Below are 27,151 nucleotides of genomic sequence, written 5' to 3' on the forward strand. Positions count from 1 at the left end.
ACAAAAATGACTGTAAGGATATAGTTTCTGGTACTTCTTCAGTTTTTTTAAAAAACTTTATTTTATAGTGAGTGCTGTGTCTACTTAATGTGGCTATTCTTTTTTCTAGAATTGTTCTTAATACAGATTTCTTGGCTCCTGTAGGTTTTAATTAGGATTTTAAAAAAATCCCATAGAAGTCCATTTCTGTTCTCTTGACCCTGAGGAGCCAGTTAGCGTGACAAGATATATTGGAGTGATGCTTCCCCCTCTTGTTGACGTTACAGGTTGATGACCCTAGCCTGCCCAATGATGAAGGCATCACAGCTCTCCACAATGCTGTATGTGCAGGCCACACAGAAATCGTTAAGTTCCTGGTACAGTTTGGTGTAAATGTAAATGCTGCTGATAGTGATGGATGGTAAGATTTTTCCTTTAAACTCCAAACTACAGTTGGGGGTAAAAGCACTGTTTTAGTGCTGTTGGAAGGCAAAAATTACATTCCTTTGTATTGTATAGCTGATTGTCATTTGCTGGAGAAATGTGCTATTTTTGAGGAATAAGCATGTCCTTATTAACAGTCATCTCATTCCAATAACGGAAGCAGATGGGGTTTTTAAAAGTTTAATAAATAATCAAGATAAGAAATATCACAAAAGATTTTAAGAGGTTGTATCATCCCATATTTACTGTAGCATTTTAGTTTTAAAGACTTTTAATGTCAAAAACAAGTTATTATAAAAAAATTTATGGGGCTGGAGTAATTTATAGCTCAGTGGAAGAGTGCTTGCCTAGCATTTCTGAGGCACTGGGTTCGATTCTCAGCACCAAATATAAATAAATAAAATAAAAGTCCAACAACAACTAATGTGTGTGTGTGTGTGTATGTAATTTATACATGTGTGCTTATGGTATTAAGTATGCATGTATGAATTGCATGCAGAACATATATATAAATTTGAATTAGGTTCAGATCATTCCATTAAGAGATTTAAGTAACCATGTGTTCATTTATTATGATTGTCTTCCTCTTGTTAGACATTTAGATTGTTTTGCAATTTTTTTTGGTCATTAATGTTATAAATAATACTTGGAGAAGCATTTTGATTGCATTTTAAAAGAATGATATATAAAAATATGTGGAAAATATACAAAATAGAAAAATGAGAAGAGGAAAATAAGCTGTCTGCACCTGTGCAGTCTGTAAATAAACACCATTAATATTTCAATATATTTCCTTTAAGCTTCTTTTGTTGTTGGTGATGGTGCTGGAGTTTGAACCTGCAGCCTCATGCATCTTAAGCATACATTCTACCTACCTTGCCCAGCCCTCAAACTATTTTTTATATACTTTTTAAAAAATGTAGTTAAGACCAGCCGGGCGTGGTGCTGCACACCTGTAATCACTGCAGCTTGGGAGGCTGAGGCAGGAAGATCGAAAGTTCAAGGCCAGCTTCGGCAATTTAGTGAGACTCTAAGCAATTTAGCAAGACCCTATCTCTAAATAAAATATAGAAAGGGCTGGGGATAAGTGCCCTTGGGTTCAATCCCCAGTACAAAAAAAGAAAGAAGTTGTTAAAATCATAACATGTATTTTTTATACATAATATTTTTGCCTAATGTTTTGGTTTAGTATTGTAGCTTAAGCAAAACAAATTTTTACCATGTTATAATATCCCTTGTTTCCCAAATTTAGGGAGTTTAGATTACATATAATTTTTCATTTTTAAAAAACCATGCAAGTGAAAAGTCTTAGTAACATTCACCAAATTGTTAATAGTATTCTGGAATGGGGGACAGAAAATATATTTTTTTTCTTTTTGAAAATGATATATCCTGGGCTGGGGCTGTAGCTCAGTGGCAGAGTGCTTGCCTGACACATGTGAAACACTGGGTTTGATCCTCAGAATCACATAAGAATAAATAAATAAAGTAAAGATATTGTATCCATCTATAACTAAAAATATTAAAAGAGAGAGGCGGGGTATCCCAGTAAAATAAAACAGAGGGGAGAGGTAAGGGTAAAGAAATTAAACCATATGTACTTCAGAACCCAGTTAACATTCTCAAACCCAATTTCTGAGTTTGGTCAGTGGTAAACCTTAAACCTTTAGTGCTAACTCAAGATAATTTATCATATTTCATAAAACATTTTGAGATGCTGGAAAAAAATTCTCTTGAATGGTATTGATAAGTTCTTGTTAACCACTTACTTAAAATAGATTAAAATGTTTTGTGGTCATTTTTCTAGTCTGAATTGAATTGACAAGTATTTTCAATTAAAATTTACTTGAGTTTTAAAAAATACTATAAAGGTAGCTTATATACAACTTGGTTCCTTCAAAATTGGCACATGTTTTGCATGAAGGCCTATAATTTAAGGATTGGTAGGTCTTTTACTTTGACAGAAATAACCAGAGATCCAGACATGGAAGGAAATCATTTTATCTTGTTCTTGTTAGATTACTGTATGGAATGTTTTCTTGATTTTGTTCACTCTTTGCTTGGCTCCTAGCTTAGCTGTGGTTCATTAGTCTGGTGTTTTCCTTTACGGGTATAATTCTTTGATGAGTTCAGTCATCTGTGTTGTACTGGCTTTTAAAAACTCGACCATTGAGCCACATCCCTAGGCCTATTTTGTATTTTATTTAGAGACAGGGTCTCACTGAGTTGCTTAATGCCTCAGTTGTTGCTGAGGCTGGCTTATGAACTCATGATCCTCCTGCCTCAGGTTCCTGAGCTGTAGGGATTATAGGCATGTGCCACTATGCCCAGCTAAAAAACTTCTTTTTTTTTTTTTTTTTAAATGGTGCTGGGGATTGAACCCAGGACCTTGTGTATGCTAGGCAAGCACTCTACCAGCTGAGCTATATCTGCAGACCTTAAAACTGTTTCAGTTTTTCAGAAGAAAGGGTTTGGTAGATGAGAAACACAAGAAATTTTCTTACAGGTGTCTTATCAGAGCAGGTGTCTTTCAAATTAGAAACATGTTTTTAGGCTGGGCATGGTGGTGCATCCCTATAATCACAGCGGCTTGGGAGGCTGAGACAGGAGAATTGCGAGTTCAAAGCCAGCCTCAGCAACTGCAAGGCACTAAGCAACTCAGTGAGACCCTGAATCTAAATAAAATACAAAATAGGACTAGGGATGTGGTTCAGTGGTTGAGTACCCCTGAGTTTAATCCCCAATACCAAAAAAAAAAAAAAAAAGAGAAAAACACATTTTTAGCCCTTGCTGTGTCTTATTCACAGGACTCCATTGCATTGTGCTGCCTCATGTAACAATGTCCAGGTGTGTAAGTTTTTGGTGGAGTCAGGAGCAGCTGTGTTTGCCATGACCTACAGTGACATGCAGACTGCCGCAGATAAGTGTGAGGAGATGGAGGAGGGCTACACACAGTGCTCTCAGTTTCTTTATGGTATGTAGCCAGTGGAATCAATGTGTTGATTACTGCATTTACTTACCTGTCTATCTCTGGGGTTTAATTCAATAAGTATTTTTATTTTAGGAAAGTCTCTTGTGTTTTACATTGTCTTGGGCGCTGAAAATAGAACAGACTGGGTCACAAATAATATAGCTTCTGTGTGTATTCCTGGAAACAACTATTGTCAGGGAAATCTTCAGCAACCGAAGACAGTGATGCAGCTTCTGATCTAGTGGTATTAAAGGGCTTTTGACCATCAAAAGACCCCCATTAAGGCTTTAATATTTACCAAGTGCTAGCATGTCTTTGCAAATAAGTGAACAGAACCTCATTCTTCCAAGATGATCATAAGAAAAACAGCATTGACACAAGATACCAAATGACCCATGTTTTCCTGCAAATCAAACTTGTCATTAAATAAAATAAAGGCAACACATATTTTTGGGCTTTGTTTTGTTTTCTTGATTTTGAGTTTGAGTCTAATTGCTAACATCAGATCTGCACCTAGAGAAAAATGGACTTGAAGTTTTAGATGCATGCCACTTTTACTTATTAGGAAAATTTTTTACTTTACAAGGCTTCGTAGTTGAGGTTAATTTTTCTCTTTATGACTTAAGAGGAGGTGGAAGGGAGGGAAAACAGAAAAATAAAGAGTCTCAGGACTCCATACTATGCAGACACTCAAAAGCAGCATTACCTGTTGATTGAGAGACCCATGAGTTTAAAGACATGTCTTTCATCTCTGCTTGATGACTTTCTCTTGGTGTTTTTGTCTATTTTCAGGCTTTCCATGAGAAGGAAGAGGGGTCAGTGAGAACCCTAGACCTTAATTGTTAGTTGTTTTCTCTCTCCTCTCCCCATTTTCTCTCTCCCTTTTCTGTACTGGAGATCCAACCCAGGGCCTCATTCATTCTTGCAAGTGCTGTATCAGTGAGCCACATCCCCAGCCCCTAAACTGTTAGGGTGTTTTTGGGGGTGTGTGTATATAGTAATGGGGATTGAACTCAAGGGTGCTATACCACTGAGCTATATCCACAGCCCTTTATAGTTTTCATTTTGAGATAAGCATCTCCCTAAATTACTGAGGCTGGCCTCAAACTTGTGATCCTACTACCTCACCCTCCCAAGTTACTGAGATTATAGGAGTGCATTATTGCACCTGCCTTAATTTTTATTATTGATACTCATTACTTTTTGTTTATGTTTTGAACTCTGAGCCATAGGATATTTTGATTTATTGACATTATTTTAAAATTCTTATAGTATCTTAACATGTATTTTGCTGTATTAATTTTATTGGCCATCAGGACTATATATTCTTTTTACAAACATTAGGGACATTTGGTCAGGGATTTTAAAAAACTTATTAAATATATCATGGATACCATGAGTGTTTAGGTCACTAATGGGTTGAACATAGTGGATAACTGTGTTCCTGACCTATGAAAACAGAACATGAACACTTTCTGACATCATCTGGACTGCCTTGATGTGGCTCCCCGCACACCTGTGGTAAACACTCTGGAAGTTCAGCATTCCTTGTTTTTAAAAATAGTTATATATTTTTGTGTGTGAAACCTATTAAGTATTGTTTTTAGTTTTGCCTATTCTTTTTTTAAAAAAATTAAAGTAAATTGTGTTGGTGATTCTCTAGGCTTTTTTCTTTAAACATTTTATGTTTTTGAGATTCACTTGTATATTATGTTTATTTTCATTGTGTCATACTATTCTTTTTTATGACTAAATCTCAGCTTAACTTTCCATTCTACTTTTGAAGGACATGTGGGCTCCTTCCTTCATTTAAAAAAAAAATGTATTTTTAAATTTGTTTATTTGTTTTGGTGCTCGGGATTGAACCCAGGGCCTTGTGCATGCTAAGCACAGCCCCTGTCACTGAAGTATACCCTTAGCTCCTTCCTTCCTAATATGGAAATATTTGTTTTCTGGTTTATATCTACAAATGGAACTAGCAGGTTACAGTGGCACACATCTAGTAGAGGGTTCCTTTTGCCCCACATCTTATGACCCTTGGTGGATTTGGAATGGGATTTCATAGTGGCTTTAGTTTGCATTTCCAAAATTATCAATGATGTTGAGCTTGTTTTGAGGCCCCTCAAAAATTTTGTAAAAGGCTTAATTTGTAACTCTTAATCTCATAATAGCAAAGTAACGAGAAATTTTTTTCCATGAAATGATTTCTTAGAAACTGGGACTTAGGCTGTTATTATGAGCATATTAAAATATCTGGAATTTCTCTCTTACCTCTTTGCCATCCCTGTCCCAAACAGTTTACACACCTGACCAACTTTAAAACTTCGTGAGGTTATAGCTACATCAAGTTTTATTGTTCTGTTGTACTTTATGTGTCTTATTTAAATAGGCAAAAGTTGGAAATTTACCTGTTCCTTTATATTGGCAAAGCCTTCTGTGGAAAAGAACAGTTTAATTTCTTGATTCATTTCTTCCCAGAAGAGAGATACTGTATTCTACGTCACATTAATTAATAAGAAATATTAAGTTTGTAATTAGTAGTGCAGTGCTCACAATCTATTCAAAAGCAAGCAGATATTTTCCTGACTGAAAAATAATAATTAAAATAAAATAATTAAATTAAAAAATAATAATTAACTGAATTGCTAAGAACCTTCTTTTCCAGTTTTCTTTCTTCTTTTTCTATTACCTACTGTTTGATAGTAATTATTTATTAGTGTTGCCCTTTAGGATAGGAATATATAGGATAAATGGAGAAAGACAAAATTTAATTTGCAAATTGATTTTGAACTGGTAAAAAGTGGGGTGTTGAGGATTTTTCCCTCCCCAGTTTATGGAATTTCAACATCCTTCAGAATTCTGATTTTTGTTATTTTGGAGTTGACTGTAGACTTTTATGTCATGTCTGAAGTGCCACATTTCTGCTTTCTAATGTATTTAATAATGTATTTTCTTTTCCCATTTGGGAATTGATAAAGACCACCTTAATAAGCATTTCTGATCTTTTTCTCTGTCTGCTCTGTGTTTTAGGTAATGAAGAATGAAGTGATATATTCATAGTTCCTTGGTCCTTACACTTAGAAATAGGTCAAAAGTTGACAAGCATATCATTTACTTTTTTAATAGCCTGGGCTCAAGCAATTCTTTTTTTAGTTCCTGGGCTGGCAAAAGTTTTTATTTTCTGAGTAAGACCAGTTTTGAGAGATACTTATAAGGTGCTAGGTTTTAAAGCTATTTTAGATATGAAAACTGATTAATTTTTTATCTTTTGTATATGCCACTGGTCCATTCTTTGCCCTGACCTTGCAGAATTATTTATTAACTATTTAATGTAGTAGTTTTAACACTCCATCTTGTGCCTATTTCTTGCCATTTTGTTTCATTATAGAGAAAAGTTCTTCAGAATGGTATACTCTGAGTGATATGTCCTTGCTGTGTCTTTCTGTCACAATCATAGGGGTTCAGGAGAAAATGGGCATAATGAATAAAGGAGTCATTTATGCACTTTGGGATTATGAGCCTCAGAATGATGATGAACTGCCCATGAAAGAAGGAGACTGCATGACCATCATCCGCAGGGAGGACGAAGATGAAATTGAATGGTGGTGGGCACGCCTTAATGATAAGGAGGGATACGTTCCACGCAACTTGCTAGGAGTAAGTTATTCCAGTACTTCATGATGTTTTTATGTGTGTCATAGAGGGACTTTGTAAAAACTGTTGTGGATACAGTGTGCCGTACTGCCCTTTGTTAATTACACATGGAATTTTAAATTTCGGATAGTCTTATATTTTGACTTATAGCCACAGTTTTGATGATTTATTTATGCTCAGGAGCATATTTATAATTTTGCCAGAGAAAACAAGAATGATATGCTTCAAAACTTTGCATTGATCTCTCATAGATTCAGGTATAGTCTCACATGGTTATATTTGCACAGGGTAAATGTGGGGTGTATGAAAGAAAAATGAGAAGGATATTGAGAGATTGAATAAAGTTTAAAGGTAAAAATGCTTGAAAAATCTGCTTTTGATGAGAAAGTAGCAAAGACTTGAGGGAAGAAAGAGCGACTAGTGGTGAATAGCATATGGCATGTAGATCACCAGCCCTGGCTTCAACATCACTTCAGGTCTACCTGGAGCACTTATTATCTGGGTAACTGAGTGGTGGAAGGAAGGTCGGGATGCCGGAGAAGCTTACCTCCTAAGATTATTGTGAGGATCATGCAGGAGTCTAATATAGAGCAATGGGAGATACTGTTGTAGGCATTTTCATCAAGTGTCAGAGAAACATGGTCTCTACCTGCATTGAATCTCCTACTCTGGCATCCAGGCCATGAGCAGGATTCTGTCTCAAGTATTCTACAACTGGGATATTACTTTCGGTGAAGTTCCTTGAAATGACTCTATTGCTGGGACCTGGCTCTCTGGATTCTGACCACTGTCCCTCTCCTGACTGTTCCTTCTCAGTGTTGCCTGTTTAATGTGCAATATAAATGACTTGATAGACCTGGACTGCTGCCTTCCCAGGGCTGCATTTACTATGAAATAAAATTTTGGTGGTTTAGGTGGCATTTATTTTTGTGATCATAATACAGATTATAAAGAATAATGAAAATAAAAAAATTAGACTGTGGAGCTCTGTTAAAAAAAAAAAAAGCTTTCAAATTACCAAAGGAAAGTAAAAATAGAAAGCTGTTCTCTTTCATACACTCACATTCGCTTCTATAAAGTCCTTAGCACCAGAGAAGTCGATCTCTTGCATATGGCTACTTTGGCTAATAAAACATCAACAGTGAATAAGCACAGTTTACATATTGTAGTTTCTTATCTGGGAAAAGTGCTACTTAGAACTAAGTGCTTATTAAACTTCTGTTTTAATATTCTTTCTTTTCTTTAAATTGACAAATAATTATATATATTTAATAACACGGTCTTTAAAAATATGTATACATTGTGGAATGGTTAATCAAAATACCATGCATTTTTTTACTTACCTCATGTCATTAGCATTTTTGGTGTGTGCAGTGAGAATAAACCTTTATTTCTTTAAAAGCAGTTTTATCAGAAAGATCCTGTGTGTTGGGGGAGAATTTGTTACCAAGTATGAAGCAGTTGTTCAAAGACACTTCAGGTTGAGCCTTCTATAGAGCTTCAGAAGGTTCTAAAATTAGCTGACCTGACTAAAGATTTTCATTTTAGTTCCAAATTTAGATACAAGTGTCCTCTGCACAATATTTTAAATGTATTTTAAAAAAGGAAAGTATGTAAAAGTTGACTTTTTAAATCAGAGGCTCAGCCTGAGTCTAGAAAATTATGTTGATTGAATATCTTTTCCTAAAGAAGAATGATAATCCTTAAATAATAGTGACCCATCAGTTTTTCAGTTTGGGCTGGAAGTCTGAATCTCTTTAAGTAAACCTGTTTTTCTGTTGTTTCAGAGAGAAGGGTTTTTGTTTAGTTTGTTAGTTGAATCACTAGTTGAACTTGCTCTGGACTTCAAGACAGTACTTTGCAGCCTTTGCCTCTCAGCTTTTGTTTTGGAAAACACAAAAACCACACTCCACTTAGCCTTTCTTACATCTGTAGACTTTGTGGCATTTTGTTCTTGACAGTCTCAAGTTCCATCACACAATGTTATGTCCACTGTGAATCAAATTAAAAGAGATTTTAATCTCTCATCTTTCTTCCATAGTAATGAAAACTGTAAATGTTGGACTATGTAGCATATTGCAAACTGTCATCAGCAGTTTGTCTTCCTGACTTCATTTACAGTTCAGTAAATTGCAGATTGAGTTAATGCCTAGAGCTGCTGAAGGTTTTTATTGCTTTGTGATATTGTCACAATTGATGGACCCTTGTGACCTTTGATGTCTTTCATGGAGTGGCTGATGAGAACATTGCTAAATGTGAACCTTGTGCACTTGGGTACCTCTGCTTAGTTTGATTTTTTTTTTCCTGTCATATTTCTGCCCCTCTTCCCAGTGTTTCATGAAGTTTCACTCTGCTCTCATACCTATGTACAGTATGTAAATATTTTTTAAACTTTCTTACAGCTGTACCCGAGAATTAAACCAAGACAAAGGAGCTTGGCCTGAAACTTAACAGAATTTTAGTTAATGAAGAATTAGTCTTAATTATCACCAAGAAGAAATAATACAGCTGTTTTTGGCAGAAATTTTACAAGACTTATTTTAATGACAATGTAGCTTGAAAGCAATGAAGAATGTGCTCTGGAAGAAAATGAAGGATTGAAGAATTCACTGCTAGTGGGGGACACTCAGCATGAGGAAATGGAGCTTCTAAGTCAGCAGACCATACTGTGCTGGGCCCAGCTGTTCTACGGAACATTCAGGAAGACACAGTGACAATCTCGTTTTCTGCAAGAAAGAGGACCATTCCTTGAGCTTTTGTGAAATCGGCTTCCTGTCCAGTTTAGTGGGCATTTTTGGCACTGTTCTGTACCAGTCCTCCTGCCAGAAGGACCAGTGCCATCACGGCACCATCCCCAGTCCTCTAGCACCAGCAGGCCTCAGACTCGTGTGGGGGCTTGAATGTGCTGTACACTTGTATATTGTCAGCAAAGAACTGCTGGTTGTTTGTCAGTGAGCAATAACTATCATATATGAGTTCTTCTAGCATCTTAAGAATTATACATGGATTTTAAATATTGAAACTAAACTACACTACCTAATCTAAATTAGATTTAGAATCTTGTTTTTAGGCTGAATATGAATCTATATTTATTGTCTTTTGTACCTTGGAGTTGGTATAGACTTACCCATAGTATTTGTCAAGATCATAGCTAACTTTAAAAACATTGTAATAAAATTAAACTTTTTGACTCTAAGCTGTTTTACTGGTTTTCATTTTAGATGTCCTAAACAGCTTCTTCTAAAGGTCACAAATTATTGCAATATCTCTTACCCAAGTGAAAAAAGTTCTGTAATAAGACTCATCAGCCATGTGATTAATGTAAGAAGTATTTCTTTGCTTACAGAAAACTATTTTGCGTTTTGTGTTTGGATAGTCTTTGGTACAGAACTGAAATTTTTTAATGATCTTGATGATCATTGGGGATAAAAGCCTATGGGTACTTTTGACCTGGAGCCTCTGATATGCTATGCCCTCATTTATTTCACTTTCTTTATAGAGTTATGTTTTATTACTATGTTACTAAATACATGAGTTGCTTGGAAATCATTTTACTTAGAGGAGATAAATATATAAATAAAATGTTTTTGTGTGTGTATGTGGTATGAGGATTAAACCTAGGGGTGCTCTACCACTTAGCTACATCCATGGCCATTTTTATTTTTTATTTTGAGACAGGGCCTCACCAACTTGTTTAAGGCTTCACTAAGTTGCAAGACTGGCCGTGAACTTGTGAACTCCTGCCTCAGCCTCCCAAGTCTCTGGGATTACAGGCGTATGTTATTATACCCAACTGGATCTATAATTAAAGAGAAGACACAAATGAAAAACCATGGTCATTTTTCTTAATACTTTTTTATGAATAGCTAACTTCTAACAAGGAATAGATGAAAGCCATACACACATATCCTTCAGAGAAATGAAGAAAAAAAATAACAACATGAACTAAACTTCCAAAATATACATGGTAGGCAAAAATTCTAAAAAATGCCTCCCCTCCCCCAGCATCAAATTCCCCTGGTAATTCAACCCAATACCAGTGTAGGTACTGTTGTGAGGGACTTTTCAGATTTAAATAAGTTCATTAATCAGCTAACCTTAAAATAGGGTGATTAGCCAGGTAAATTATCCAATGGGCAGTGTAATCATATGAGCCATCAAAAGTAGGAGAGGAAGCCAGGAGTCCCAAGGGTCTCCCAAGAAGAGACCCTTCTCTTCAAAGGGATCATGAGTTGGGGAATGTGGAAGGTCAGTCCTTTAGCCACATGGAATTGGACTCCGCCAACTTGCATAGGCCTGCCAGGAAATGAATCCATCCCTCCAGAAGGGAAGTGTTGATGGGACTGGGGTTGAACTTCTGATCTACAGAACTGTGCATTATTATGTATTTTTAAAACAATTTGTATTAAATGCTATTATAGCAATAGGAAATAAATTCAACATGCATTCTAGAACTGGGCTGCTGGACTTCTTAACTAATCCATTAAATGACCATGCCCAGGACACTTGATCATCCTGTGCCTTATTTTCCTGATAGATATAATGGAGTTTAATGCCATTGCCTTTGATTGTCACTGACATGAGTCTGAGGAGGTCCCTTCGAGGAGGCAGTGGGACCTCGATTCAATCGAGACAGGTTCCTGACAGCTGCTGAAAAGAATTTCAGGATGTATCAAAAGCAAGGCACAAGCAAAAATTTATTAAAGGAGAGCAGAGGTATCACACTCTAAAAGCAGGGCACAGGTACCTCATACCTCTTGAGACAAGTCACCTGCCCAGGGTTGAGCTCTTGACAATGTATATGATTTTCCTGGGAAGAAATGTACAGGTTCTCAGGCAAGCTTTTGTGAAAGTCAGATCTCATGTCAACCATTTATTATTTGGAGTTCAGAGTGTTTCCTTTTGGTTGAACAATCTAACTATAAATCAGTTGTGGGTACATTGTGTTTGAATCTGGTGACATTTGTGTTTTTGTCCTACTTGATCTGATACAGATATACACTGGAGCTTTTATTCATCTAATGAAAGAGACAAGCATGGTTAATCATTCTTGAAGATCTGGGTCTCCATTACCAAGGTCTAGTTAGTCTCTCCAAGAGCCCACCTATCTCATGCATACTTCAGAGCTGAAAGGGAAATCATACCAAGTACTATATGAGAAGTGCTTGGTAAATTAAAGAATTATGCAGCCAGCCGCAGTGGTGCATGCCTGTAGTCTCAGCAGCCCAGGAAGCTGAAACAGGAGGATCTAAAGTTCAAAGTCAACCTCAGCAATTTAGTGAGGCTCTAAGCAACTTAGTAAGACCCTATATCTAAATAAAATATAAAGAAGGGCTGGGGATGTGGCTCAGTGGTTCAATCCCTGGTACCCACCCCCAAAAGAATTATGCAAATGTATGGAAAGGGAAGATGTGAAAACCAGGAAACAATGATGATCTCAGTTTTATATTCCTTAATCCTAAATTTAGAACATTTGTTTTATTTTCTGATTTTGGTTTTTAATTTATTATCAAAGTATCCTTATTGAAGCTTATAGAAATATATCAAAGTATAGGGCTGGGATTGTGGCTCAGCGGTAGAGCACTTGCCTAGCACGTGAGAGGCCCTGGGTTTGATCCTCAGCACCACATAAAAATAAATAAGTAAAGGTATTGTGTCCAACTACAACTAAGAAATATTTTTTTAAAAAAGATATCAAAGTATAGAAAAAATATAAAAAAGTTATAAAGGGGGGAAGGCCACTTTAGAGGCACTATTACACTTGAATGTGTTTCTTTGTAGTCTTGTCTATGAATTTTTTTTCTCTTGAATTATGGAGAGCATACTGTTAAGCAGTTATGTCTTGTTTCATGCTTGACATTGGATAAGTATCAACAGGGTTTTTAATGACTACATAATACTCTATTGTGTAATTTATTATTTATCTGATGAACACGTGTCAGTGCTTTCCAGATATATTATAATGTATACTATTATACATTAATAGTATACATATATATTATAGTTTTTACTATAATGACATATTTTTATGATAGTGGAATTTTTAGATTTTTGCAAATGCTGAGGAGTAAACCAACTGGAGAGTGGACCATGCCTTGGGTGGTGGGGAGATATATAAACTTCAGATTATGCTTAGGTCCTAAAGGCCTTGGAGCCATTGAGGAATTTTGCTTAGGGGCAGTGAAAGATGGCCTGGGGTTGTCACATGAAAGGAGTCATAAGAGTTAGCCAGAGAAGCAGATATTAAGAAAACCTGGAGAATACAGATTCTCTATACAGGGAATAGAGAGTGGAGTTAAAAGCAGCAGAAAGGCCCAGAGAGATGGGGGACTGGTAGGTGTTTGTAGTATTTGACATTAGGAAGTAAATGGTCAGAATTATACTCCATGTGTGTATAATATGTCAAAATATACTTTACTGTCTTATTTATCTAAAATGAACACATTTTTTTAAAAGAAAAAAAAAAGTGGATTTAAAATGTGAAAGGCTATTTAGCCACATTGTACCAAGTGAAGGGATCGATGAGAAACAACTAGAGAACTAGGTCTAGTATGGGCAGCCACTCAGGATGCTTGTTTGAAGGAAAGATGGAGGGGGTGGGAGTAGGCTATGTCCTTTGGGATGTGGAAAGCACATAGGTTCATTTACTGTAGGAAAAGAAACTGAAGACAGGGAGTGAGTATAGTTGATGGAGGGGCTGAGGTGGGCCTGGTATTGCAATTCATGAGGGTTTAATTCAGGGTGAGTTTGTACAGGTCAGAAAGGGAAGGTTTACTTTGTTTATAATTTTCCCCCCTGTAAAATAGACAAAATTGACAAATCTTAGGTGAGAAAACTCAGGATGCTTGGTCATTTTGCCCCCATTTTTAGTCTTTTCTAAATTGGCAATGATAAGCACATGCCCTATTTCTTTTTTAAACCTTATCTCTTATTGCAACTAAAATGGTAAAGTCCACTGGGTCAGCTCTCCAGATGAAAGTCCAGCAAGAGGGGTGTGTTCTCCATCACAGTCCAGGTTTAGTATAGCCTCTGCTGATTGGTGGGGGCCTGCCCTCTGCCCCACTCTGTACCTAATCAGAAGGCCCCTCCCCTATCATTTCTGTCCTGAAAACTGTGCTGCTAAACAGAAAAACTACACACCCTGGTGTGTTTTGATTATACCCACGTTTTCTAATCCCCAAGTGGCCAGCAAGATCCACTCGGCAAGTAGGAAGAACTTCAGTGCACTGGAGTTGAGTTTGGGAAATCTATTGACTCACCTTTTCAGGAAGTATTAGATGGCATTTGCCTATTGAGTCATTGCACATCTTTCCCAAGGATCTGTGGCAGCTGACCAGTGATATAATCTGCCTGTTTTCTCAGCTCCCTACACCAGTCACAGCTGGCCACAGTGACACTGGGCTTTCAGCTAATGCAGGGAACTGCCAGAAAGGCACACAAGTCTGTGCCTCCTTAAAAGAGACCAGCAAGCTGTAGAAATTAGAGCTGCCCTTCATGGTCAAAGTATTAGTTTCTGAACTAGATTTTTAAAATATTGTATAGTTCTACAATTTAATTACAGGTAAGATATCTTCTCAGTATGTGCATTTACAAGAGGTAACATTCCTCACTTAAGCAGAAACAAGCTATAATTGTGTAGGTCCATACCCCATTCCACTAGGACCACCCTCCAGGAGGGAAAAGAAACAGCATGGTGTGACTGCATGGGGCAACCCTTTATTTAACAGGACATTTGGAAGGCGATAAGGCAACAGAGGCAATATTTTTATAATGTTGTTAACATTTTCCCGAGTCCAAAGCCAGGAAACCAGCTTGCGTCATTTCCATAAGAGCTGCTCAGCAGTGTCCTCCCTAACCGGATGCACATACTAGTAGCAATGAAGTACATAAACTTTCGAGTCAGCCAACGACTTGTTTTGTCCTTTATCGTTGACAGTTTGCAAACTGGATGTGTGGTTTTGGCACACTGCTTCAGATGGTCACGTGTAGAATCCCTTCAGTATTTAGAAGACTAACTAACTCCTTAATTAAGGCCAAATATGCTTAAGGACTTGAGTTTAAGAACGACTCACTGTTGCCAGTCACTATTATATAAAACCTGTCTCTTGTTTAACCCAAATGATGTAAGGTAAGCTTTTTCCCCTAGAGTTTTTAGATGCCATGAGAGTAAATACGACTTTATGGTGCACCCTATATCTGGTTTGCTCTAGGAAAATGGCAGGCTCTGGGCTGCTGTTTGGTAGATATCACAGCTGCATTTTAAAACTTGAAGTTGCTTTAAATATTTCCAGCAAGGGCCTTGTGGCCTTTGAGATTGACTTATGTTTGCTCAGCTGCTTTTCTTCCTGATTTAATATTGATTTAATATTGCTATGAACAGGAGAGTGTGTAAAAGTAAAAAGTGTATTCTATTTACAAGTTTAAAGCTTTCCTTTAGTTTACCAAGGGTTAAGTGACTCACTTGCCTGTAGGATAATGATATGCAAATCTTTTTCTTTGATATGTGAAAGTTTTTTGCTATCTCAAATAGTATTTTTCAGCTATAATCATCAGTTTAAGTAAATGTTCCCATAATTTCAAGGTCCAGATACAAAATTTTTGTCTGGTAGTCCTTGGCTGATTTTTTTTTCCCCATGAGAAGTCTTCAGGTCGATGAATTATGACTTCAAAGTACTGAAAAACAGAGCCACTGTGGGAAGAAGAAAAACAAATTATTTCATTAAGCATTTTTAAACTTAAAGGCTATTTAAGACCTTTGGATTATTGTTGAAAATTGTTACACCAGAAAATCTGAGCAAGAACTAAAATATCAGTGTACTAACATTTTTCTACCTAAGTTCTTGAATCTAGCCAGCTCTGTACAGGTCCAGCGACGGTGTTATTTGAATCAGATGGTCACTGCAGAATGGACTAAATGCATTGAGTGAAATGCAAGTATTACACTAGCATTTTTACATCTCTGTCTTGGAACATCATATCAGAAGTTAGTTTGTCAGGGAGTGGATATCCAGAAACCAGTGGTTTTCAACCTTAGGTCTATATTGGAATGATATGGTCTGGGATATACAAAGCCCCTCATGACATAACTTGCAGCCAAGGCTGAAAATCACAGCAAATGAGAGGGAGGTTTTCTGGACACAGTTCCTCCTTGGCAAGACTACTGAGGCAAGGATCCCCAGGGATCTCTTGAGGAGGGATAAGAGCCAGTGGGTAAGATGTGCTCAGAGGAAAGAGGAAGGAGTGGACTGAAGAGGCAGGCCAGGATAGGTGGACAGGGTGGGGAGAACAGGATATCCAGAAGAGGCCAGAAGTTTCCAGAACCTAATACATGGCATGGTTTATGTTACAATCGTATTTACTCTTCTCTAGCTTGCAGTCTCAGGGATATTTTCTAGGCAATAGAGTTTTTAAGCAAGTTGGCATGATTTGTAAACAGCTAAACTATTTTCAGTTGGATAAAGGCACTTTATGATCTGTTATAGCACAGTGAAACAACCCTTTGGTTGCTGGCTTCTTCCACAGTTCAAAATTCAAGGGACAGGTTGCCCGTCCCTTAGACCTGGTAACACTTTGCTTCTCTGTCACATGGATAGGATTGATGACAGTGCCATTCCCACCAGACCTTGGCCATCTCACCACATCCCTTTGGGGCCTGTGCCACTCCAGATTCTGTTCCCCTGGGTTCAGAGAAATGAAGACTGGAGCCCTGTGATAATGGATGGTTACCCCACCTGGCTTCTTCAGCTATCCTGAGGACAGAGGTTCTTTCCCTCAAAGCTATCATCAGGATGGCAAGTGCACATTTTATACATTGCTTTTTGTGAAATTGACATACCAACTTAATATGATTGATGTTCGTTTCAGAGATGGACATTGCTGGGTTCCAGACCCAGCAATGTATAATTATCCATGGCAAACCTATTTACTATTGCTAGTTTAATCTTTAATTTAGTGGGGAGGAAGTAGAGAAAATTTTCTTGGAAAGTATTTTACGTAGATCTGGTCTGAGAATGACAGGTCTTCCCCAAACCCAACTTTCATCCACAGGGTTTCTTTACATAAGTACCTTCTCTAAGACATGCGGATCAGCAGTTCCTTTTTCTGAGAGTGATCTGGCAGCCACCCTCTTCTTAGCTTAACCTTGTGCTATGCTGTAGTCAAAGCTCATGGGAAGAGGGAGCCAGGTGTGTTTTCTTGAACTCATAAATCAGTAGGCCAGTTGAGAAACAATAACAACAGTGCACTGTGGAACTTGATAGCCATTTACAGGCCTATCCCCAAAGGATGAGAAAAATTTTATAATAAAACTTTAAAAGGCAGGTCATCCAAGGAACAGGCCGTTCTGTTCTCGCCTTCCCCCAGTCCCCTTAGGAGCAAGGTGGTTGGCGTGAGCTGCTGACTTACAGAAATAAGGTCGAGCTCTATCGTTCCAGTATTTTCGGTATCCAGCTGCTTAAAGATCTCTGTGGAGGGAGACAAAGAAAATGTCAGAAGCAAGTGAGCCAAGACAGAAATCAAGTTATCCCAACTTGGCAGCTGATTTCATTGACTGCCACAAGCATTTTTTTTTCTCTTTCTCCAAGCTAACAAAGAGGGAATTTTATTCTCAGTCCCTGGACAGACCATGTCTCTGGTTCAGGTGACTGCACCGTGGTGAAAGGAAAGCTGCTTTTATACCCAAAGAACTGAAATAAGTATTTCCCCAAATGTTCACGTACTGAATAGCGTTTCCAGCCGAACCAAACACCGTACAAAATTATCAAAATCGATGATGAGCTGATCATCAGCAAACCGAGCAACGATCACTTGGTGAAGTTGACAGGGCATCTTGAAACCTGAAGTTAAGTGAACAAACAAACAAACTCATTGCTAAATATTAGATTGCATCATGTAGCTCTGTTGACAGGTTATGGAACTGAGATGACACTTCAAATTACAACTACAATCACTTTTGTCTCTGGGCTGCTTGCTCTTATGTGAGATTTATTTATTTATTTTTCTCATTGCTGGGGATTGAACCCAGGGCCTTGTGCATGTGCTAGGCAAGTGCTCTACCGCTGAGCTACATCTCCAGTCTGAGACTGGTTTTACTTTGCAAAACCAGTACCTTTGTTTCTTTTGTTTCCAAACTGTTTGCTGTTGTTCTGCTTGCTTCCTTAATAATGCATAAGATTTTTCTTGCTTCTTTTTCCATTGTCATGCTACTACAGGCTGTGAACCGTGCTTCCTTTCCATGTTTGTTTAGTTAGCTCTGAATCAGCTTGGAGCTCAGTCTCATCCTGGATGTAGGTGGCAGAAACGATTTGTGGTAAACTAATATTAATTCTTCCTTGTTCCACAGTAAATGCATTTTCAATGAGACTATGGCTACCTGGAATTAAGACTGCATTTCCCAGCTTTCCTTGTGACTAAGTTTTAGCCAATAGGATGTGTAAGCAGAAGTGATGGGTGTGCCCTTAAAGGCACAGAGCTCTTCTGCCAAGCTGTTTGAGGCTTGTGGTTGTGGTAGCAAGTTGTCCTAGAGCCTTAGTGGCTAATGAAGCAACATGATAGGAAGAGCCTAGGGCCTTAACAGTAGAAGGCACCACCCCAGCCTTGGATGACTTGAGGGAAAGGTATATCTTATTTATTCCACTGTTTTTTGGAGTCTCTCCTGCACCATTACATCACAGTTAACAGAGTGCACAGCCTCTTGTCATGTTTGTCCCTAAAGCACACCAGTTTTCTACTCTGCTGGTCTAACCCCAAGCTTATGTCCTATTTATTGCTGTCTAGTTCTACTAGGGACTTCTTGGAAGGGTTGAACTGAGACATTCCATTTCTGCCTAAACAACTCTACCCAGGAAGGAGGAGCATGGGGGGCAGGTCAGTTAAGAGCTAGCCCTGCCTGTTTGCCCTGCCAGACTGCTTTGAAGGAAATCTGGATTCAGAAGGCACTGAAGGCAGAACCTCAGGGACTGCATTTAATTTGACCAAATAGTTTTTAAGAGGAGAATAAAAAGGATGAGTTTGTATTAGACCTGAACCTGCTTTATGTCATAACTCACCAACCAAGCTGTATATTGCATGGTGTAATATAAATGTTCAGTATGCTACAGGTGGAAAAAAAACAAAGGGAAGGAGCTAGATTGTGAAGTGTTACCTGCTTCTTCTAGTGCTTTCCTCATCTCGTAGGAATTCATGGTACCAGACCTGTCAACATCGATTTCCCGGTAAATTTTCTGGAAGAAGGAAAATAGTTATCAAAACCATGACCCAAAACAAAAACCAGGTGGCAAACTGTAGTATGTACAGAGTGGGATGAAGTTCTTAGCTCCAGGCCTCTAGTTTGGCCTTGCTAGAATTGTTCATGTTTGTACCTTAGATAGCTAATAGTATTTTGCCTCTCTCTGTGAGCAGGTTTGGAAATATGCCCATCAAATTAGCTAGGCAATTATCATGGGCACAGGTCATTGTCTCATGCAATTTTTGTACTTGGGCTGACACAAAGCCTAACTACAAAGGGCCACACAGCCTTTGCAGGAAACCCTTGATAATGGCTTTTAGGTAACCCCATTTCTTGTCACTAATCCAGTCAAGGCTGGAATAGACCACTTAGTTTGCAAAGTCCTTGTTTTGTTTTTGTTTTTTTGCATTTGTCCAGCCCAGTCTGTCCTCCTTCTGACCTCCATTCAGATAAAGGCCCAATCCCTTGGAAATATTTCTCTACCCTCCAGAAGAGTTGCTGCACCTTAAAGTAAATGCCTAGAGTGTTCCCTGACACAGATCCTCCTGCCCTCCCGGAGCCCTCCTGGGATCATACTTGGTATTTCTGAATCTTTGTCCAGAGAATGTAGAACTCCTTCAGCCCCAACTTGCCGCTCCCATCCGACTGCCTTCAGTCAAGGAAAGCTCATGGAGTCTGACATCATTTGGGCATCCTGTCACCTGGTGTCCTCCTATCTGGATCTTCTGATCCTCACAGCACATATATAAAGAGGTTTTACAGAAGGGTCCCTCTCCTGCTTTTCACATTGCAAACCCTCCATGTAAAGGGTTGGAAGAAGGGCAAGATAGAAACCTCCTGGCTGTTCTTTTCACTTAGTGGTGTTGTGGTAGCCCCAGATCCTGCTATAAATAAGCCAGGGGATGATATGGCAGATGGATTCAGATGGCTGAGCCCTTGTCATTTTTTTAAAAGCATTATTTGGAGTATTTATAAGAGGCCTCTTGAGAGGGGAGCTACATAGTGGGTGCACACCATGATTATACTAGATAAAATGTTCCAGAACCTTACCATCATTCTCACTAAGCTCAGAAACAAGTGGAGAACCTGATTAGTCTGCTCTTGGGACTGCTCTTGGTGGCCTAGGAAGGAACTAGATCAAAGGGGAAGGAGAATGCTTTTGCAAGTGGGCTTCATCTATAGATCTAGAAGAAAATCTTGACGAAAGAAAATAGATTCATATCAGAAATATTATGGCTCAGGGACCATTTTCCCAGGAGAAATGGTGGAAATACTGTCACTCAGGAAACAACCCAGACTGCTCTGGGCAGAGTATGGCAGGTGTACTGTTGAGATCTCTGCAGCAGCCCCAGGACAGACTGGCTGACCACACTCTGAGCTTATGGAGGTAGGCAGGGGAGGCACTTCAGTTTCCTTCATCTGGGCTTCTTCATGTCTCCCTGGGAAGGCAGCTCAGTGCTAAGGACAGTCCCACTGTAGCCCCCCAGTTGGGAGGGTGCGACTGGCCATTTTGCATGGGGAGAAGGTAATACATTGGAACATCTCTGGAGTAAGATTTTTAACTCCCAGTCTCTGTTCTTTGGAGCACTTTAAAGGATACATCCAGCATGTCCACCATGATTTTGCAAGTCTCAATGCTGAAGCCATCTGACTTGATATCTTGACCTAAAAAGACAAAATGAACAAAATCTTTTGGAGCAGCACTGTCCAAAGAACTTTCCACAAAAATGAAAATGTCTTTTTCTGTGGCCCCCACTACAATAGCCATTTAAATTACTCCATGAGGGCACATGTGGGAGGTGGCTGCCATACTGGGACAGTACAGAGATTGTGTTATATTTTGCTGCAGACTTCTTTGCATATTTTCTGTGGGAAAAGGGTGTTTGAACAGGTGCTTGTTATTTTTATTTTTATTTCTTGGTTTGAGACAGGGTCTCACTATGTTTCTGCATTGGCCCAGAACTGGACCCAAGTGACCCTCCTGCCTCAGCCTCTCAAGTAGCTGGGACTACAGGTACACACCACCACGCCTGGCTCAAGTGCTTTTTTAAAGAATTTTTGTGGACATAGATATGTTTATTTTTTATACCTTTATTTTAATTATTTATTTTATGTACTGCTGAGGATTGAACCCAGTGCCCCACATGTGCTAGGCAAGTGCTCTACCACTGAGCTACAGTCCCAGCCCTCAAGTGTTTTTTAAATAGGTAAAAGAAGCATACATGACTGGATCTTTAAGTGCACACAGATGGAAAGCCCCCTGTGGTTGCTGGTCAGGGAAAAAGCCCCAAAATCCAGAGGGCATGTGTGTTTGCTGTGGGCTGTGACCTCTGAGAGGAAGCGGGTTGCTTCATCTGTTCAGCTACAGGCCATGTAAGGAGTGTCTGTGTCCCCAGTTGACTAACAAACCTGAGGACCTGGAAACTCTCCAGAAGCTACTGCATCCTACCAAGGGAGTCCTGTCTCACTGGTGGTTGGCACTATGAGACCCTTGCCACAAATATGACTCTGGTTCCTTACAGACTTCATGAGGAGGAACCAACCTTTGGGTTACATCCTTGTAAAATGTTGGAAACCTAACCTGTCTTGATGTGGCCACTCCTGGCCATAAGCCCCTACTTGTGTTTTGGGCACAAGGCTGTGTGGGGGGCCCTTGGGCAGGAGGCTGGAGTCACCAGGCAGGCAGGGGGAGGATCTTGGGCTCAGAGGCACGTGTGGAGCAAATGCTGCTCCCCAGACAGGGGCAGGCTGAACCAAGCATGGCCTGATCCCTCCCGCCTTCCATCTGTGCAGAAACAATGAGGCTTCAGTGTCCTTGGGCTCATGACAGCCACACAGCTGAAGAGCCCTGTGACCTCACTTGTGCCTGGCAAAAACCTCAAGGATAAACACATCTTCTTGTCCTCCCCCTAAATTGGAGGAGGGAGGCTCTAGGCTGGGGCCAGCCTTGGGAAGCCCTGCTCTGGCCACCCAGATCTCCCTGGTGAGCACTCTGCATCACAGATGATTTAAAATGGCCTTTTGTTCTGGGGACACAAGGCATGGGCCAGTTTATATGGTCTCTGGGAGGTGCATACACATTGGGACAGAAGACCCTGCTGGCCCTGGATCCTTCTCTGGTTGTAAAAGGAGGATTTACTTTGATCTTATGGGGTTGGGCAAGTGGCCGCTAATCTGCTGTCAGAGGGAATGACCACACTTGAAGTCCATGAGACATCTGGATATGACCCATAGGGCTGATGTTCAGTATATGACAATATATGTACTCTTTTTTATGATTTATAATTATAGATTTATAATTTGTGAAACTGTATAAAACACTGTTGTCTATTTTGCTACTATATTGAAAACAGCATAATTATTAATAATTTGATGGGGGTGGGGGGGATAGCTTGACAGGGTGGGGACGTATTTCTTCCTCTTCCCCATTGGTGATCAACAGTAGGGGGAACTGAACAATCAATCCTTGGATTATATTTTTCCCCTAAGAATTAATAATAAGCTGAAAAGATGTGCAGGAACCACAACTCTATCTTATTCTTAAGTCTGTAACTCAAGTTTTTTATTCTTTCTTTATAGAAGCCCTTTAGCTTGGGCTGACGGCTGATATTTTCAGAGCCTTGAAGTCATTTGCTTGGCTTAGTGGCTCAAATGAAATGACATTTCCTCCAGCAAGGAACTGGTTAGATGAAGCTCATTTAAATACAAAACGGAGAGATGGGACTTTATAATCCATTTTCCTTAACTTGAATGTAAGACGGGCCATTTATTTTCCCTTCCTGGCTCAAGAAGATGTCATCACTATACCAGTGATTCCTCACTAAATGCAGCCAGAGAATTCTGAAACACAAGAATGCTTTCTGGTTTCTACTCTTTCAATAAGAAAACCTAATAACAGCTACCATCTATGGAGGGCTGGCTCTGCACCAGGCAGTTTCTACATGTTACCTCACGTAAGACCACTTGTAAGAGAGCAAGTCGTAATGTGGCTATTTTGCAGATAAGGAAAGGAAAATCAGAGAGGTGATATGACTTGGTTCAGATCACAGAACTAGTACGCAGAGGAAACAAGTAGGTTTCTTCTTTGATCTCTAGACCCTGGAAACCTTTTTTTCGTTTTTTCAATCACATCACTCAAATCCTCCTCCACTCAATTCTTTAGTGGTGGTGGTGGGAATGGCAATAATGTTTCCATAGGAATAGAGATGGATGCTTTAGCCAGAGCTGCCACTGTATTATGAGGCAGTATTCTGATGTGTCTTGTGTCCACAGGGGAAGGAGAAAATGAGGGATTTGCAAGGAAGGGATACTTACGCTTTGCCAGAACTCTCCTCAGGATGGTCTGGAGTTCAAAGGCAGAGATCTCTGCATCCTGTGGACAAGTGACCACAGCACGTTATTGGCTCCCTATGGGAGCTGGGCGAAGCCCCAGGCAGCACATTGGGCAGGTCTCGTTTGCACATCTAACAGCCCCAAGTGAGGCTGTGCTATATTCCCCATCTACACTGAGTAGCCGCCCAGCCTGTTTTTGATGGTATTTTACTATACAACACACTCTAGGTCACCGTTTCTTTGCTATAGGAGTCATGTTCCTGGTCTTTTTTGACCTAGTTCTTGCACACTATTCCCTCCTTTCCAGCATGCCTTCTTCATGCTTTGAAACTCAAACCTCAGGCTTCCTGTAACACAGTCTCCAAGAACTGGTGCCTCCTCTATGGCTCTCCAGACATGGTTCAGGCATCTCTGTTCAGTTAGACATATTTGTGTAACTGAGGGACAAGTCCAACATTGAAAACCAAGGCTGCCTGTCTGGGTGTTGGGTGTGTATGCATGTGCTTCAATCACTGGGGAAATAAATCTAATGTCCCTTCCCCTGAGAAACCAGGAGGGAGGGGCTGGAGGTGGGAACATGGAACAGATGATAGTTTTTAGGGCTTTAATTAGTCTTTGGTTAAGCTTGATGGTGGATGCCGGAGAGAGCCAAATTCCTTCACATCATGGGAGGAAATTTTGTTTTGGGAGTTGTTCGGAAGAAAGAGGGTTGAATAACTTTATAGTGGGCCTCCATGGCTAGGGAATTATTTTAAGAATAGGAAGTCTAATCATCCCTTATCAAGTTGCTTTTATCCTTGAGACTTGAAATCCTCCCAAGTCCCCCAAATAGCGATGATTTTTTTTTTTTAGAAATCAAGGATAAGGGGCTAAGTTTCATGCCTCAGCATGGAACAAAAAAAATAAAAGAACTTCAAGGTGAATCCAAGAATCCTAAGGAAGGACAAACATAGAAGAGAGCTGGCCACAAGAATAGAGGTCGTGGGCAGCCTGCAGAGGTCTTGGGGTGGACGCGGGCAAGAGGTGTGAGCTGAAATCCAGCTACATTTACAATTATTCTTGGCTTTTGTTCAGTTTGTTTTCTCTCTCCCTTTCAACTGATATCTCCTTGAGGACAAACCCTGTCTTTTGTTTTACTTCAACACTGAGTTCGGGGCAACACCTACCTCCCCTGCCAACTGAGCAAACAGCCTCCTGAATCCATCATCAATGTCCTCCTCGCTGACATCGATCTGCAAGGTGAGGCACAAATGGAAACAATGGGTCAGAGTGGAGAACGACAGCAAGACACCCACTCCCCCTCTGCTTCTCTCCCTCTCCTGGGCCCACATGCTAAGGGTATTGGGATTGTGATAAAGACAATGTGAAGAATTAGTGGGATTTTTTTCTAGCTTAAACACATGTGAGGGAAACAGAAACTCTGTGGGAGGAGCTCCACTTAAATTTCTCATCCAGGTATCTTTAATATCCAACCCAAGTGGCCTTTTATGATCTTCTTTACGGAGACTAGGAATTACAAAGACTGACTAGAATGTTCCAGTAGGAATTTCAGCAATGGCTAGTGACTATTGTCTGGGATGCCCTTCAAAATTGTTCAGTCTCCCTCTAGGTATGAGAGACAAGCATTGAAATTCAGCAGCTGAAGGGATTACAGAGCCACATCAGACCTTCCTGGAGAGGGAAGAGAACCCCTTCCTCTGTGATATTCTTTCTCCGCTTGGATTTGTTAAAGTTGGGACTTTTTTTTTTTTTTAAATTCCCAAGTGACATCCCTAAAACCCCTCCAGGATTTACCTCTGAATAAAATTCTTTTCTGAGAATGTGGGAGCCTGAGTAATCTTATCATTTGTGCATCCATTTTATAAATGAGCAAGGTCCAGCAAGGGATGTGACAAGGGCCTGTCCCTGCTCAGTGCAGCACTGGTGTCTTATCCTTCTCCACATAACCCTCCTTATACACATGGGTGAATTCCCCACTGGAGAGCAGGAGACTGACTGGCCCAGACCCCAGTGTGGTTATGGCTGGCTCAGAAAGCAGACTCGATTCCCAGTACAGGGCCGTTATCCTTAGTTTCAACCTGTGTTCATAAAGTCCAAGGTGCCTCCCAAACCCTTGACATTATTTTTTGCTCCACTGCTCTCTGGATGTCCAGAACAGAGTTGGAAGAATTAAAAAAATTACAAGTACCTCTTCAAGGTTGGCCTCGATTTCGTCATCGACAACTCTGGAAATAAAAAGAAATTATGTGTTACTGGAAGGCAGGTGAACCGGCAGTACAATCACTGCTAAAGTGGCAGTTCAACATTTAAATCCAGCACCAGGAGGGTGGGGGAATATCTCTGTGCCCCAGGTTTCTGTGATAAAATGCCTCCCTTAAGTAGCAGAAACTGAGGCAGAAGTAATCTGTCAGGTTTGGTTCTTTACGAAATAGCACAGGCTTCCCATGTAGGGGACAGCTGGGACGCTAAGTAACTCACTTAGCTCCTGGCCTTAAGGACAGCCTTTAAGTTCTAATGGAAACTCTCTGCCATTGCAAGGCCCTTGTGCTGAGCCTCGATCACCATGGCCTAAGTGTTAAACTTCAGGTCGAGGAGGGGGCAGGCAGTGGCTGTGTGTAATTTCAACTGCAGCCTGGGAAGGGTTTGCCCATGCACAGTCCCTGTGTATACAGCCAGGTCCTTATGCACTACAGAGAGTGTAGGAGGGTCCTCCTTAGGCCCCTGGGATTTTTGGCTAGGCCCCCAAGAGTCCTGTGTGCAGGGTCAATGCCTTGTAGAAAAAAAAGGGTCAGGGGCCTTCCTGTAGCTGGGATCTGGAACAGGATTGATATCCTGGAACAGGGCAGTCAGACAGCTTTGAGGGGTAGTAGCTCATCCTGGAGAGAGCTGAGGGAGCCAGTGCTTTTTCGGGACAGTGGCTTATGGTGGGCGGGGAGGGACAGTGTTTGACAAAGAACAGGGTCATGATACCAACTAATGACACTGGCCATGTCCTCACTTCCTTGTCAGTGGAGACTAAGTTAAACACACAGAGCTTCCTCCAAGGATGCTGAGCTGAGAGGAAAGGCCCCTGCCCCGTGACAAACACTGGCTTTAAAAGAAGAGAGCTTGCCAGTGGCAGGGGGGCTGCAGCCACGCTCTAGTGGCACTTATTAGCTTGCAGCTGTCCAGGAGCGTTTTCTCTCCCTTTCTCATGGGAACTTATTTCTCTGTCCCCGTGTCGTCTTGGAGCAAAGGCAGTTCCCTGGCCTCCTTCTCACCACAGCTCCTCCTTCTACAGGAGCCGGCCGACCGGGTGGCTGAGCTGAGCCTGGCCTGTTGGACCTTGGGCACAAGGTCAGAGGGGTCACCATGCTCTGGGGTCCTCCAGCACACCCTTGGCCGCTGCTCTTCCCAGTCTGCCCCCCACCCATCAGTGCTGGGGTTCCCCACCGCATTTCAGCAAACTTCCTTTTATTTAAATTGAGCAGGTTGATTCCATCCTCTGCCAGTCAAGTGACCGACCAAATATATATGGTTGAGACAGTGGCCAAAGTGGCAGAAAC

The 27,151-nt window shown here is 40.2% G+C and overlaps 2 protein-coding genes across 3 annotated transcripts in view; one reads left to right on the plus strand and one right to left on the minus strand.

Moving 5' to 3' along the window:
- Tp53bp2 (tumor protein p53 binding protein 2) overlaps positions 1 to 10,238 on the plus strand; it is a 62,673-nt gene extending 52,435 nt beyond the window's left edge. For both annotated transcript variants that reach the window (XM_026407152.2, XM_077802312.1), the window contains 4 exons: positions 267 to 400; positions 3,231 to 3,397; positions 6,852 to 7,051; positions 9,451 to 10,238. In XM_026407152.2, the coding sequence (XP_026262937.2) occupies positions 267 to 400; positions 3,231 to 3,397; positions 6,852 to 7,051; positions 9,451 to 9,492 (543 nt within the window). In that variant the 3' untranslated portion in view covers positions 9,493 to 10,238. The remainder of the gene's footprint in view (positions 1 to 266; positions 401 to 3,230; positions 3,398 to 6,851; positions 7,052 to 9,450) is intronic.
- Positions 10,239 to 14,747: 4,509 nt separating this feature from the next.
- Positions 14,748 to 27,151, minus strand: part of Capn2 (calpain 2) — a 53,390-nt gene continuing 40,986 nt past the window's right edge. The window contains exons 13-21 of the mRNA XM_026407141.2: positions 25,795 to 25,831; positions 24,773 to 24,838; positions 23,589 to 23,646; positions 20,875 to 20,939; positions 19,851 to 19,919; positions 19,191 to 19,269; positions 17,767 to 17,883; positions 17,453 to 17,511; positions 14,748 to 15,737 (exon numbers count right to left, since the gene is read on the minus strand). Of these exons, the coding sequence (XP_026262926.1) occupies positions 15,714 to 15,737; positions 17,453 to 17,511; positions 17,767 to 17,883; positions 19,191 to 19,269; positions 19,851 to 19,919; positions 20,875 to 20,939; positions 23,589 to 23,646; positions 24,773 to 24,838; positions 25,795 to 25,831 (574 nt within the window). The 3' untranslated portion in view covers positions 14,748 to 15,713. The remainder of the gene's footprint in view (positions 15,738 to 17,452; positions 17,512 to 17,766; positions 17,884 to 19,190; positions 19,270 to 19,850; positions 19,920 to 20,874; positions 20,940 to 23,588; positions 23,647 to 24,772; positions 24,839 to 25,794; positions 25,832 to 27,151) is intronic.

Source organism: Urocitellus parryii, chromosome 9 (assembly GCF_045843805.1).
Source record: "Urocitellus parryii isolate mUroPar1 chromosome 9, mUroPar1.hap1, whole genome shotgun sequence".
Lineage (NCBI taxonomy): Eukaryota > Metazoa > Chordata > Mammalia > Rodentia > Sciuridae > Urocitellus > Urocitellus parryii.